Source organism: Cinclus cinclus, chromosome 3, assembly GCF_963662255.1.
Source record: "Cinclus cinclus chromosome 3, bCinCin1.1, whole genome shotgun sequence".
Classification (NCBI taxonomy): Eukaryota; Metazoa; Chordata; class Aves; order Passeriformes; family Cinclidae; genus Cinclus; species Cinclus cinclus.
In genome coordinates this window covers 57,392,737-57,407,602 of record NC_085048.1, presented here as the reverse complement: position 1 = coordinate 57,407,602, position 14,866 = coordinate 57,392,737, and the positions used below count along the sequence as shown (strand labels likewise).

The 14,866-nt window shown below is 38.8% G+C and overlaps 1 protein-coding gene across 1 annotated transcript in view; it reads right to left on the bottom strand.

The window, feature by feature from the left end:
• Window positions 1-269: 269 nt before the first annotated feature.
• Window positions 270-14,866, bottom strand: part of ESR1 (estrogen receptor 1) — a 103,301-nt gene continuing 88,704 nt past the window's right edge. The window contains exons 6-8 of the mRNA XM_062490034.1: window positions 9,022-9,155; window positions 2,508-2,691; window positions 270-504 (exon numbers count right to left, since the gene is read on the bottom strand). Of these exons, the coding sequence (XP_062346018.1) occupies window positions 270-504; window positions 2,508-2,691; window positions 9,022-9,155 (553 nt within the window). The remainder of the gene's footprint in view (window positions 505-2,507; window positions 2,692-9,021; window positions 9,156-14,866) is intronic.

Here is a 14,866-nt window from a genome sequence, read left to right as displayed (position 1 = left end):
CCCAAATAACATGCAGAATTAAATAAAAACACTGGAAATTTGAAATCAAGTTAGCCAGACAATCCTTGCTGGCTATCCATGGTAATGAAATGTCTTCCATTTAGGATAAGCAATCAATTTAGGCAAGCGTTTGACAAACACTCATATGGAAAATGCTGGTGTCTGTTGTCACTGGAGTGTTATCAAATGTGGCACTATAGACAAAATGAAGCTTGAGCTAGGTAGAACACTGCTGGGTTTCTCATACCACTGTATATGCTGACTTCTGCTTATATTGTATTCTGCATAGTCTCCTCTTCTTTGCTATTTACATAAAAAGACTGCAAGGAATGAGATGAAGCTGATGCAGTTGTCAGCTGGCTTCGGTTCTCCTCTTCCATGGATGCAGCACTCCTGGCTGCTGGGGCGTGCAGTCGGTGAGCATCCAGCATCTCCAGCAGGAGATCGTAGAGTGGAACTACATTCTTACACTTCATATTGTACAGGTGCTCCATTCCTTTGTTGCTGTGGGTTGAGATGAAACAGAAACAGCACTTACTTTCCAAATATGCTGGGGGGCGGGGGGGGGGGGGGGGGGGGGGGAAGATACCTGCTAATAATATTTGCTGGGTTCTTAGAAATCCTGTCTTGTACTAAACAACTGACTTAGCAGTGCATTTGCTGTACACATCTGCTACAGTTAAGCAGAAGGTATCACCTTCAAAGAACATGGCTGACTGTTGTAGTCAAGCTGCCTTCCACAGGTGTCTCTTTTGCTCTTTTTTTCCTAAAAAGCAGCCTAGAGCATGTAGACTCTTAACTTAGCCACTGTGACTAAGTGGATGGGATTAATTTTGCCTTTCCCATAATAAAAAAATATCAGTTTTCTTTCCTGGAAAAAAGCTCAACCAATTTCTTAGCAAAAGCTCACTTATAATAGTATCCATTCACAAAACTGGAAAAAAATTAACTTTACTATACATCTGGAATTCCCTTGATTGTAAAAATTCTTTGGGGGGGTGGGGAAGGCTCATTAACACAAGGATGAAGAAACTCTATAAAATAACAAAAATGAAAAAAAGACCACATGCACAAAACCCTTGACTTCTCCCCAAAGATCTGTGTATAAGTTCAGGAAGAAAAATCTGCATGTTTCAGCGCTTTAGTAGCTGTGATGGAGTGTTTAATTTAAATTTGATTAGCTGAAATAACAAAAACTAAAATCTCTGTAGCAATATCTCCTGAGGTTTCATAATAATAAAATCTATAGCATATATTTGTAGAAATGTATCCTGTTAACACCTCATCCACTGAGCAGCTATCTTAAGAGGTAATCTGGGAGAATCATTTGCAGCAATTGCTAACAATGTAGTAACAGGCAGCTCACCTCTGATTAGCAAAAGGCATGCTCCTCTAGACTGGAATTTAGTAGTTCTGCATTTGTCCTCATCTATAATGAGGATATCCAGAATTCACAGAATGATCCTAAATCTCTTTTCTAAAGTGATTTGCAATCAGGATACTTGTGAAAATTGGCTGCATAAACGTGATAATTTTATTAAATCTTACAGGAGACTAAAGTTTGCAGAGCTAGGCTACTCCTACATTAGTATTCTTCTCCTCAGTAATTTTCAAAAACGTTTGTCCAGGTTTGGGGTCCTCTCCCTGAGAAAAACTTAGACCTGTTAGAGCAGGTTCAGAGCTGGGCCATGAAGGTGATCCAAGGGCTGGAGCACCTCTCCTATGAGGAAAGGCTGAGAAAGCTGGAATTGTTCAGCCTGGAGAAGAGAAGGCTCCTTACAGAAGCCTCCCAGTACCTGAAGGGGGCCTAGAAGAGAGCTGGAAAGGGACTTTTTACAAGGCCATGTAGTGACAGGACAAGGAAGGGTGGCTTCAAACTGAAAGAGGGCGGGTTTAGATTAGGTACCAGCAAGAAATTCTGTACTTAGGGTTGTGAGGCACTAGAACAGGTTGATCAGAGAAACTGTGAGTCTCCCTGAAAGTGTTCAAGGCCAGCTTGGACAGGGCCCTGAGCACCCTGGTCTAAGTGGAAGGCATCCCTACCCATATCTGGAGGGTTGGAACTAGATGATCTTTAAGTTGCCTTCCAAACCAGACCATTCTGTGATTCTATGACACACATAAGATTAAAAGCAGATACTAATTTCCATCACACTGTCAGCACTATCAAAACAGAAGGTAGAGGAAAAGACAAATGGGGTAAATATTTTCATGTAGAATTTTTTGTTGTTGTTGGTGGTGGTGGTGGTGGTTTTGGGTGGGGTATTTTGGTTTTTTTTTGGTTTGTTTTTGTTTTTTGGGTTTTTTTTTTTTTTTTGGTTGGTTGGTTTTTTGGGGTTTTTTTGTTGTTTGTTTTTTGGTTTTTTTTTCATTTTTTGGGGTTTTTTGGTAACAGTCCTTCACACAATTTGCTCTCCCACCCGTGAAGTAAAAGTGTGCATGTGTATTTGTGACACCTCTTTTGCATGGGCCCAGCACAAAAGTTCTGACTCTGTGCTTGCTCTCACCTCATGTGTCTGATGTGAGAGAGGATGAGGAGGAGCTGAGCCAGTCGTCTGTGTTGCTGCTGCAGAGAAAGACCTGACTTAGCCATCAAGTGTATCAGAGTGTCTGTGATTTTGTCCAGGACACGGTGAATATAATCTTTCTCTTCCAGAGATTTCAAGGTGCTGGAAAGAAAAGTGTACACACCTAAAGTAGGAGGGAGAAAGAAAAACAAACAAATCGCAGACAAAAATTACTTTGGTGGACTCAGGGTTGCCCAAGGTATGCTCTGTGGTCCCTCTTATATTGTGTTAAGCCACGGGATTTGACTGTGTGCCAGCTCTCTTGTTTGGCTGCCAGGTCGCTGCTCTGAATTACCCTGGAGCATGGATTTGGGCACTGTGGGAAAAGCAGGAGGAGGAAGACGGTGCCACTTCCCTGCCTGGGTCCCACCAAGGTCTGTACCAGGAGCTGGGTGATACCTGTAGCTAAACCTACCTGTGGGCTGTGCTCTTCTCTTGGTCACTTGGCTCTGATACCTTGAGGAGATGCTGCTCCCCTTGACAGCTCTGCAATACTTACCAACCAACCCCAGCTTTCAGCAGCTTTGCCATTTTCCCTGCTGTTTAATATTTTATTTTAGTGATTTTCTCGTCAATCTAGAACTGAATAATGTGACAACAAAACAAGCAAACAAAACCAGTGTTTCTTTATGGATGTTTGCCTCAACAAAATCCTCCCAACCAAGCAAAAGCCTTGAAAGAAAGCTCCTTCACCTGCAAAGCTGACTCTCCTTTAAAAATTGTGTCCAAATCAACTTGTGCAAATTTAGCTGTCTTGAAATGCTTATTGCTGAAAGTGAGCAGCCTGAAGGTTTGGACCAGATAAAAATATTTTTCCAGAGGACAAAACACCTAAAAAACTCCCCCTCCAACAGCCCCTCTACATCACCTACGAGTTCTCTAATCCAAGCGTAAGAGCTTTTGCTAATAGTAATTCTTGGGAGCATGAAGCACATCAGCTTTCAAAATGAGAAAGTCTGAACTATTTGGGGCTGTTTTATCTTGATTTTTTTCTGGACAACAACACACAGCCAACGTGAATCAGGTCACAACAACACTGTTCTGCCAAAAGAGAGCTGTTGCATTCAGCATCAGTTTTCAAATCTTTTGGACTGAACCAACCACTCTAAACAGGTCGTACTGCCATAATCCAGTCATGAGGCACCAGAGGTTAAAGATGTACATATGGTAATGCAATCAAACTGGCTTCATTGTAGAGTGCTCATCGTCCTGTGTCTGTAACAGACTTGACAAATCCTATGCTTTGGTCCTTCTGCATCAGCTCACAGAGCCAAGAAGAGATATGGACTTTGTCCTTGGGGAGAAATGAGTTCTGGAATAACGCTTTGTTTTGCTCTTCTTTAAAGCATCACATATAGCAGAATATGGAATGCAGTTACTGCTATTAAGAATGAAAGACACAGACACTAGCATGCAGTCACAGGCAGACATATATGCTATAGCTTTTCAGACATATATGCTATAGCTTGTTTTCATTGTTTGCAGCCTTGGGGCTACCACTGGAAGTGAAGATACTTTGCTGTGCATCTCAGCAGTCAGGGAGTTGAGATTTTTTTAACACCTTGGCTTACTTCATCTCCTCACATCATCTGGGTACTCCAAGGGCCTGACACTTACAACTACTGTAACCTGCAAATAGCTTTTATGATTTGAGGTCTTCTGTACTAAAAAGAAATGTAAATGTGTTTGTGAATGTGAGTATTTCTGGGAAAGAGTAAGCAAGAAACTGCTTTTAAAAACCTAAAGGATAATTCAAACATAGTACAACTTCTGAAAATCATCAGTCAGAGTTTTTAATTTGGTAATGGCTATTGCTTCAAATTTGATATAGATAGATAGTACAGTAGCCTATTTTCTCGCAGAGCTTTTAATAGCTTTTTTTTTACTGAAATTAATTCACAAACAGAAACTGGTTCTGAGGCTTTTCTCAGCTGAACCTTTCTCAGCTGACTCTGAACTGCCCTCACATATGTCTATTGACAATACAAGACTTGATAGCTTAACACATACCTGTAGGGGCAAGATTCTTAATATTACTGGCAAAACACAATCCGCTAGAAGGAAATATTAATCTCATAAATGCACAGTGCCTCTTGAGATGTTTACTTCAGCCATAGGAACCTATTGTGCTCTTGAAGCAATACCCCTTAGCTTCATATTACTGGAACTAGTAAAAGAAAAAAAATTTTGGAGGAATTTTTTATCACCTAGTCTAGAAGCTATTAAAAACTGTAAATCAGAAAAGCACTCCCCGATAACTGTAGAGAATTCAGGCAACTGCCAGTCAATAACTGCCAAGGAAAATTATGTTTAGTTTTCCTTTCTACATCCTCACAATGATTGCTCCTGCCCCAGGCCACTGACCAGAGATTTCCCCCCCAAAAAATAAAAATGATGGCTACCAAACACTCATAGATATCCAAGCAGAGTTTTCAAACGAGGGTACAGAAAGCTGCCTTCACAACGTGAAATTCAACAGTCTCCAAGGCCTTTCCAAGCCTAAAATGAATAGCTACCAGGTTTATTTCCAGCTCTTTCTGTAGGGCAGTGCTGTGAAACTGAACAGGTGCAAGAACAGAAAAATCACCACCCTACAACCAACAGGGAGGCCTGTTGGTCCATGCCCATAACACATAGCAGAACAGGATCCCTTGGAGGTTACAGCCCTTGGCATACACTGGTAAAATTTTATATCTCTCACCATATATAATTATATAATTTTTTGCATTTTACTGTAGAATGGAATGACCTCAACATCTTGTCTACTACATTAAACCCCCATTTAAAATATTCTTTTGCTTGGAGTTCAGGCTCACTGAACCCAAGGCTCTTCTTCCACTACACCCAGTTGCTCTGAAGCTGTAGCAAGACATGCTGAGGTATGAGGAAATTAATCTCTGTATCATGCACTCCTGGAACCATCCAGCCTCCAAAATAAAGAAATAAGTAAGAAGCACAATTTAACGGGAAATGAAAAACAAAATGAGAAAAGAATAACAAGCAGTCACATGGAACAGTGCACCAGGAGGTCTCCAGTATGCATCAAATCAGCCAAATCTTTCCATCTCTGTGGACTAACCAGCTAACTAATTAGGTAAATGAGCTGCTAAGGCAGATGTGACATACATCTTCATGTCCAAAATGAAACTCTGTTGCTTTGCCCACATAGCACCACTCCTCCAATACATTCAGAAGTAAAACATCTGGCATCATGTTGTCCTTTCATGATTCAAATACTTATTTTCTAATATTAAGTAACAGTTCTTTACTATTCAGCTGAATGTGGTTTTCAAAAATACTACTTCGATATTTTAGTCGAAAGATTTATTGCTGCAGTTTTAGAGGGGCACCTTCAGGTTTGTTATTTAGCTGGACACAGTGATGTCCTTGCTATTAAAGACATATCTCAGGAAAACTCAGGGAGTAGAGTAAGCATCTACCTTGGTTTACAAACAAAACCTTCCACCCTTTCCACATGCACTGAGCAAAACTTAAAAAAAAAAAAATTAAGTTTTTTCCAAAACCACAAGGAAAAGGAGTGTACAGATATTAAAAAGCCTTGAAAGATGTTGCAAAAACAGAAATATCCAACAAAGGCAATAAACAGCACTACTTCATGTGAAGAGACTACCATGTACCAAGGATTTAATAAAGAAATGTTGGTGTACGCTCAGCGAATTAAATACACACAAAGATTTGAATGCAAATGCAGACTGCTTTTAAACATGAGATGTAGTATAATTAGTCCTATTTGTTTGATTAATCCACTTGTTTAAATCTTTTTGAGATCTGCTGGTTTAATCACATGCATGTATAATACAGACAGTGTAATAAGCCAAAAATTCATTGTGAGTTTATCTACTCTTTCATTAGTAGAAGATTAGTGAATATTTACATATGTACCCACAGATAGAAACCAGGCTAAGGTAGGTTTGGAAGTCATCTAGTTCATCCTCTTGCTCAAATAGTGGTACCTTCAGGGTTAGATCAAGCTTCCTGGAGCTTTGTCCCACTGAGTACTGAGTATTTGCAAGGATTGAGATCCTGCCATCTTTCTGGAAACCTGCTCCAGTGCTAGACCTCTCACTAGGTAGAGTTTTTGTTCTGTTCATCTGGTCAGGGTCTCCCTTTGCTGTGGTTTGTCTCCATTGCAGCTTGTCCTTTCCTTTTGCACCTCTGAGAAGGGTCTGGCCCTGGCTTCTCCATAACATGTTCATCAGCTGTCTGAGGGCTGCTGTGAGATCCCCCTTTACCTTCTCTTTCCCTGAATGAACCAGCTCAGCTCTCTCAGCCAAATGCTTCAGAGCACGTAACATTTCATATCCATCCAACACTTTATGTAAGGAGGTTGGCCACAATCCCTGAAGAAAAGCATCTCCAGAAGACATTTTAGAGGAACTATGTCAGACGTTTACACAACTCATACACATACCCCAAATTATGGTACTTATCTCTGTATTGCAGTCTAATGCTTCTCAGTTTGAGCATCTAGAGAGTCTGACAGTCATAACTTGTATCTACATTCCCACTGTCTAGTTACAAAATTTGTCTGTTGTAAGAATACAAATACAGAAATGTACCTTTATCCGTAAAGGTAATGACATGCAATACAGACATACGTTCTGTGGCCATATATACACAGAGTTTGTAGTGGCCCCATGTCTTTATGTTCAGAAGGAAATTTGCCTCTGATTATCACCCAGTTCACTTCTTATATAATAGCAATTTTTATTTATTTATTTATTTATTTATTTATTTATTTTACAATTTTTCCTTAGGGGATTCTTGTAAAAAAAAATCCCATTAACACAGTGAGATGTGCTTATGAAGGACAATGGTGATGCCTGGCAGAGCTTTGTCTGAATAAAGAATTTAGTTTTATGGATCAATACTAAATATAACATAGGCACAGAATTTCTCTAGAGCATGACTTAAATTCTTCATGTTCAAGACAAGAACATCTTATTTGTTTTATTCAAAATTCCAATTCTATTTTTTCTAATTGAAATTTTAAAATTTTGTAAATCAATTACATATTCTAGATTTATTTAAGAAGTTAATTGCCTTTGAATATATTAGCCAAAATTCTGGAGGAGCATCACTTTCCAGGAAGAATATTAACTCTAGGAAATATTCTGTTATAATTACCAGGGCAACAAAAGGAAAATAAAATGTCAGTCAGTAATTACAATTGTCACACCCTGGGAACTAAGGTAAGAGCAATAGCCCTTCATACCTGACATGCCACTTGCCTCAAATGTTACTTTTTGGCAATTGGTTACAACCACAACAAAACCTGAACCACATTCATATGTCATAGAACATACATAAAGCATTCTATATTAGATTGTACAAATACATAATTTTCCTTGAACTTTGAGGAGACCACATCCAAGCTTCCATAATGTGCCTGATCAATAAAGCAATGTCTTCTGCATTTACAGATAGCCTTTGATGTGGATATCCTAAATTTGTTTTTCCTGCAATTTGGGCAAGCGATCTGTTGGACAACTGGATAAAAAGGATATAGAGCCCTCCACATCTGTTTTCTCTAGAGGGTGGTACCATGTACAAGTTCAAATGCAACAGGAAAAATTTACAAGTGTGTAAACCCCCAGCACGGGGAAACTCCAGCATCTTTAGTCACCAGGTAACAGCTTAGCAGAGAATTGTGTAGAAAATTCTTACTTTGGTGCCTACATTATTATTTTAGTTGTCTACCATTTCCATGAGAACACCATGGGTCTAATTTCTGCATATAAAAAAAATTGTCTGGAGATTTTTTCTCATTTCAAACAGAAAAGAATCCTCTGGTGTGCAACAGTTTTCTGTCATATCCTTCAAGTTAAATTTGCTTGTTTCAATCATCTCATATAAAATTCAAATCATCTAACCTTACATATTTGTATCTGTATTTATACTAACACTTGTTATCCAGTAATCTATTTTTGAAGTGTACTTCAGGATGAGATTTTCAGCCTAAAACTATAACGGAAAAATTATTACATCAATGTTAGATGCCTATAATTTATTATAAACTAAACCATTATAAACTCAACCACATTTTTACCCTTATTTCCTTTTATTTTGCCACCACCTAAGCACAGCAGTTAAGCATTGCCTTTGGGTGCCCTACGTGTGGTTCCAGCTACTTCAGTGAGCAGAGTTTTGAGACCTGCCAGTATCTGATTCAAAGCACTTCTCTGACCACTCTCCACATCAGCTGCACACAGTGTGTCATCTACTCACTGCATCCATTTTCCGGGTCCCATCTACATCACTGGATAGGTTCGACTGCTTCCATCCCTGCCTGGTCTTCCCTGCATCTGTGTTGAAAACCCATTTCCATTGCTGCTGTCTCAAAATGAAAATGCCATTAAGGACAGCAAGCAGTGTTCAACCACATGCAGAAGCAGCCACAATTACCAGAGTGACAGCAAAGCACATGACTTACCAGAATTGAGCAGGATGATGGACTTAAGGCACACGAATTCCTCCCCTTGAAGGTTCATCATGCGGAACCGAGCAGCAGTAGCCAGCAGCATGTCAAAGATTTCCACCATTCCCTCTACACATTTCCCTTGATTCCTGTGTGAATACCATCAATGGGGAAACATTCACAACTTTAACCTGGTGGAACCATGGGTTTTTCATCCCCTTAGACCAATACCATCCAATCTGATTTCATCAGCTCAAGAGTAAGTAAGTGACCTCCTACTCTGTGCACATTTGATATATGTGTGATTACAAAACCACTGTTCTCAGTGTTCCAAGTAAAATAAATAAACTATTAATTACCGTATTTAAAAAAAATCAATTTCAGGAACTCATCACAAAGGCATTACTGTGGTGGAACATTTTAAATTGACTCAACCAAATCTTTATATTGAGGAAAAGATTTGTTTAAAACTACATTTCGATTTGTGTGTATGTGTTCTGCTTTTGTTACTTCGCTTCCTCTTTCCTTTCCTTGTTTTTATCTTTAACTGAAATGGTCCCAGTTTTTTACATTTCTCCCTCCCTAACTATTTGCACTTGTTTCTAGCTGGCAAAGCAATCTTTAAGGTTCCAACACACTTCTCTCTATGTTCAGTGTCAATATCATTCCTCCTGAAAGAATAAGCTTATTCTTGAGCTCAAGAAGGACCTAGGAGGCTAAAATCATGTCTGTATGACTGAGTAAAACTATCAATTCACTCCACAATCAAGTAACTTTTTACTTTGCAGCATTAAAAAAAGCTGAAGTTTAGAACATCTCAAAGTGTTCATTAGTAATGGCAATTAACCATCTCCTTCAGCTCACAGTACTAAGCATTCTCACTCAGTAATTTTCATCTTGCCCACTCAACCTGCAGCAGAAGAATTAATGCAAATTGTAATTTTTTATATTTTTTGTGAAAATTTAGCAGATATTTTGGTCATTTTAATTGCTGACTTTTACAAGAACTACATACTTTTACTTTTATTAGGTCTTACTTAGTGAAATTTTAATATATAAGACTTAAACAGTGATCCGATCTGCTGCTTAGAAATATAATGCTTTTTAGATATGGCTTTCATAAACAAAATTAGGAAGATCATTGCTACAAGAAAATGCAAAAGAAATTTTTGCAAAAGAAAAACTGTGATTTATAACATGACAAATATTGAGCGTGTCCTAATTTCATTGTGACAAGAAACCTACCAGCATAGAGACACGTGCCTCAAGTCTTAACACAGATATGCTGTTGAGAACCTGTAGCTGATGTCTGCAACCACACGAGCCCTCAGACAAAGCAGACACCTTCCCTTCTGATTGCAGACTGAGAAATTCCTTTGCACTCTCCAAGGCATCAGGACAAGTTTCAATACCTCTGATACAATATATTTGCCTACAACTATAGAAAGATTAATTTCCTTCCTATAGAGTTTAGTACAGAGGACTGGAATCCTTTAATAGTTTTGCATAACTTAAATAATGCCCCAATAAAAGTTTGTTTACGAATTTAGTACTTCAGGATTTTGCAGAAATGAAAAGTTTCAGTGGATCAAAAGACAAATTACTGATATTAAAAACCCCCACATCTCCATGTCTGAATGAGATATTTGTTTGGTTTCTAGAACCCACAAAACTACTGCAGCCAGCTTTCAAAACACTTCAAAATATTACACAGTCTGAACAAATTGAAAAATTTGCATGTCTAAGACCAGAGCAAAAAATGAAACAGGAAATTATTTGCAAAATAAGACCATTTAACCTGCCTTATGGTACCTCCTAAGACAGACATTTTAATAGCAAGTAAGAATTATTCCCAACTCCTACAAAAATAGTTCAATAGACTGTAGTTAACAAAATCAATATTCCACTTGTGATTCTCTTGCTGACAAGTACAACCTCTGGACAAAAGTCCCTAATCCAGCAACACATATTCCGTGTGCTTAAATCAACATGTGTGCCTCTTTCCCGTTAACTGAACTCATATGATAGAGGATCAATAAAAATTATGTAAATTGAAGAGATTCTAAATACTTTCTAATCTCTTTTGCTTTGCTATCTGCTGTATGTATGAGAGACCAGGCTACTCCATAAGGAAAAAAAAAAATAGTATCTCTTTAGGTAATGTATTTTAGGTGAAGTTATATACCCAGCTTTAGGTACTTATGTGTGCAAGTGATGACCTAGAAATTTCTGCTTTATTTTCAGAGGTAGGAAGCAGATCCAGCGCAATTGACATGAACGGGAACTGCAGGAGCTAAGTGTTTTTGCAATACAGGGTTCTATTAATTTTTTATTATTATTTAGGTTACAACAATTATTTTATTTGTCAACCAACAAGAAACTGTCTGAAACTGGAATCTCTAGTTCTCTTGAATTGCCTTCTAACTTTCTAATCTAAGCTGATAATACCATCACAACTTCATGGTTATGTGAAGTTCAGTTGATAGGGAGGCCTGTCTGGGGAAGTCTGAAGAACTTTCCCAAAGGACAAATTAGCAATAGATTTGACAATTATCTTTATCCTACCATCTTGCTGTTGTTTTTTGTGTACTCTCATCTTACTGAAGACAAGACAAAAAAAGCTTGTTTATCACAAAGCATCACCGTGTATTCTCAGAAGAATTCTTTAGATTTGGCTACCAAGAAATGTTTAGGAAAGTTAAATCATTTGAATTAAAAGCCTTAGGTGACCACATAAAAGTACTATGCTCATTAACTTTAGTAGATCTACAGAATCACAGCACCATCCAGGCCAGAGGGCAATTCAGAATTACTTTAGTCCAGCCTCCCACTCAAAGCAGAGTCAGCTCACTCAAGGCTTTATGCAATGCTGGTCTTGAAAATCTCCAAGGATGGAAACTGCACAACCTCTCTCAGCTTAATTATTTTCGTCATCATGTTTTTTTCCTCCCCTACATCCAGTCATAACCTCCTCTGCTTCAATTTATTACTCCCATTTCTCAGTCTACCATCAGGCATTTTAATAAAGAGCCTCGATGACCTCCTTGTAGAGTGTAGGTCATGCAGACTTAAAAGCCCTTTCTCCTCCAGGTGAAACAAATCCACTTGTTCCAGCCACAAGGCATGGGATCTGGCCTTGGTGGCTCTCCACTATGTTTACTGGATTTTATTAATGTATTTCCTGTAATAACTGGATATGGCATTCCAGATAATGAGTGCCAAATAAAAGCAGGATAATGGCTTCCCTCCCACTTACAGTGGTAGCAGTACCAGGGCTATTCTACTGTATGTAGGAATAAGAATCTAGTTTTTATTTAAGTCTTGGGAAAAATCTAGACACCAGGAATGCCTTTAACAGAAGCTCAGGATCAAGTAAAAATTAATAATGAAAGGTGCTTGGGTGAAGGGAACAGGGACTCAAAGACTCAATAGATGTTCTCATCAAATTTTTCATTCAAAGGGAAATGCTAAAGACAGATGCACCCATATCTGACTCTGTTTGTTACCTCTCTGTCTTCTTTTACCATGGTACTTCATTTGATGAAAAGGGGCTGCCAAGAACAGATGGAATGAACCAAGTTAGGAGAGGGAATATCAGCTTCAAAAGTGGATTTTGTAACGTGGTCATGAAGCCTCTAAACAAGGCTTGGCACAGGATGCGCTCCTCAGCCTAAAGGTAGGTTAGGAAAGGGGGAAAGAGAAAAACTGCAAGAGAAACATTCACATCCCCGGTTAGAAAGGAGGGCACTTACAGATTTAAATGCCTGTGCTCTGGCCCAGGAGGAGCACAGTAGGTCTTGTATACAGACAAATAATAGATGATGTTTACATACATTAATATATTCCATATAAACTTGTACTATTGGTAGACATTGGTAGAAGCTTTCTACTCCTATGTAAAGCAATGAACTAAAACAGTTTAAGGAAGTGGGATGTCAGGAAAGCTCCATCTGTAAGGATTTAAGACCAAATCAAGAACACCTACTTGGATGTCTTAAATACTGCCAGACAGGTATTATTGGGATACTCAACTAACAGAGGTTTCCACTTTTTCTCAATGCTGTGCTTTATCCATCATTAAAAGATGAGAACATTGTTATCAGCAGAGAAATTTTACTTTAGACCATCCTACATTTAACCAGTAATGCCAAGGGATTGTGGAAAATATTAGGAGAAAACTAAGCAGGAAAAAATTAAAATACCAAGTGTAAAGTAAATCACAGTGTCAGATGCAAATTCTGCTGATAAAGAGAAATGCTTATTGTCCTGTCAGTATCCAGGAAGTTAATTATCATTTTGCCTTGGAAAAAAATGTTTTGATCACAGTAATAAAGCTTGCACCTTCACACAAATCATCCATTAAGTGGCAGGTGGTCATGAAGGTGTGAGCTACAGAAAGGGACAAATTAATTGTATACAGGTCTTGTTCTACATTTTTATTTTTTTGTTTTCCATGTGGTTTTTGGTTTGGGGATTAGAGAGTTTTTTTAATTGACTTGTTCATAAGCCTTCCGAGGTAGCAACATCTTTTGCTTATCCCATTTCTCCCTAGGGAGAGCCAGAATACTGACTTTCAATAAACACACCCTGGGGAACTTCATAGACCAGTCAATGGCTGGTATTACAATCAGCTTTTCCACAGTGTACTGCTAAGAGCCCATTGTTTCTTTGTCAATATAAGCTTAAGAACAAAAACTTGGGTCAATTACTGTCTAAAACATATTCAAAGGTTATCAAATTAGTGCAAGATTTAAAAGTCATAATCGAAAAATATTTGCAAAAAATATTAAGTAGCACATTTAATAATAATAATAATAATGATGATAATAATGATAATAATAATAATAATAATAATAATAACAACCAAATACCCATTTTAAAGTTATTTTCACCTATAGTTTGTCACAGATTACCAGAGCTGCTGATATTGCATTAATTGTCTGGAAATAATTTATTTCAGTGGCCCTGCTCAGGCCTTTATATTGTTGGGTTTTCAGTATCTCCAAGGAGTGAGATTCCAAAACCTCTTGTCCTGTCAGTGGGAAGGATCTTCCACTGCCTTCTTTACTTCCCCCCTCCATCAGATATTTATCAGATTTGAGTCTTCTCAGATTCTCCTTGTCTGAGAGTTGTTCAGTCCATTTTTTGTGGCCCACCACTGGCCTCAGTCCAGGATGTACATTCCTGTCTTGTAAAGGGTAGCTCACAACAGGACACAGCACGCCAGATTTGCCACAGCAAGTCTGAGCAGTAAGAGAGAATCACCTACCTCTAGATGCTGCTAAAGCTTTTCCTAAAGCAGTCTGGGAGGGGAGAACTGCTGGTTCAGAGGGCACCCGGTTGTGTTGAATTCTCAGAAAGTTTATGGAGTTTCTCCCACCATGGTGTCCTGAGGCAATTCTGTATTTACATGCATGCACATACTTAGGGAGGTTTCCCACTAATAGGCTTTGTTACTATTTCTTCCCTGTCCACATCACCCTGGTTTAAAGCTCCCTCACCAGGTTGGCCAGTCTGTGGAAATCATTATTTTGCCCTACATTATGGTATGGATTTCACCTCTTCCTAGACATCCTTGCTCCTCAGAGCAGGTTCCGTGATAAAAAAGCTGAATCCCTGCTGTTGACACCAGACATGCAGCCAGTTGATGCCCTGCAGGACCTGTCCATTCTGCCTCAAGCCCTTTCTCCTCAGCAGCCCCCATGGACTGCACCACCTGGGCTCCCCCACATGCTTGACACTTGCCTCAGAGCCAGGTAGCCAAGGAAGTGTCTTTCCTGACTGGATGACCAGAGGATCATCCAGCTAGGCAAACAGGGTGAGAGTAGTAGTCTGTATATTTGAGCAGTGGTCAATCATG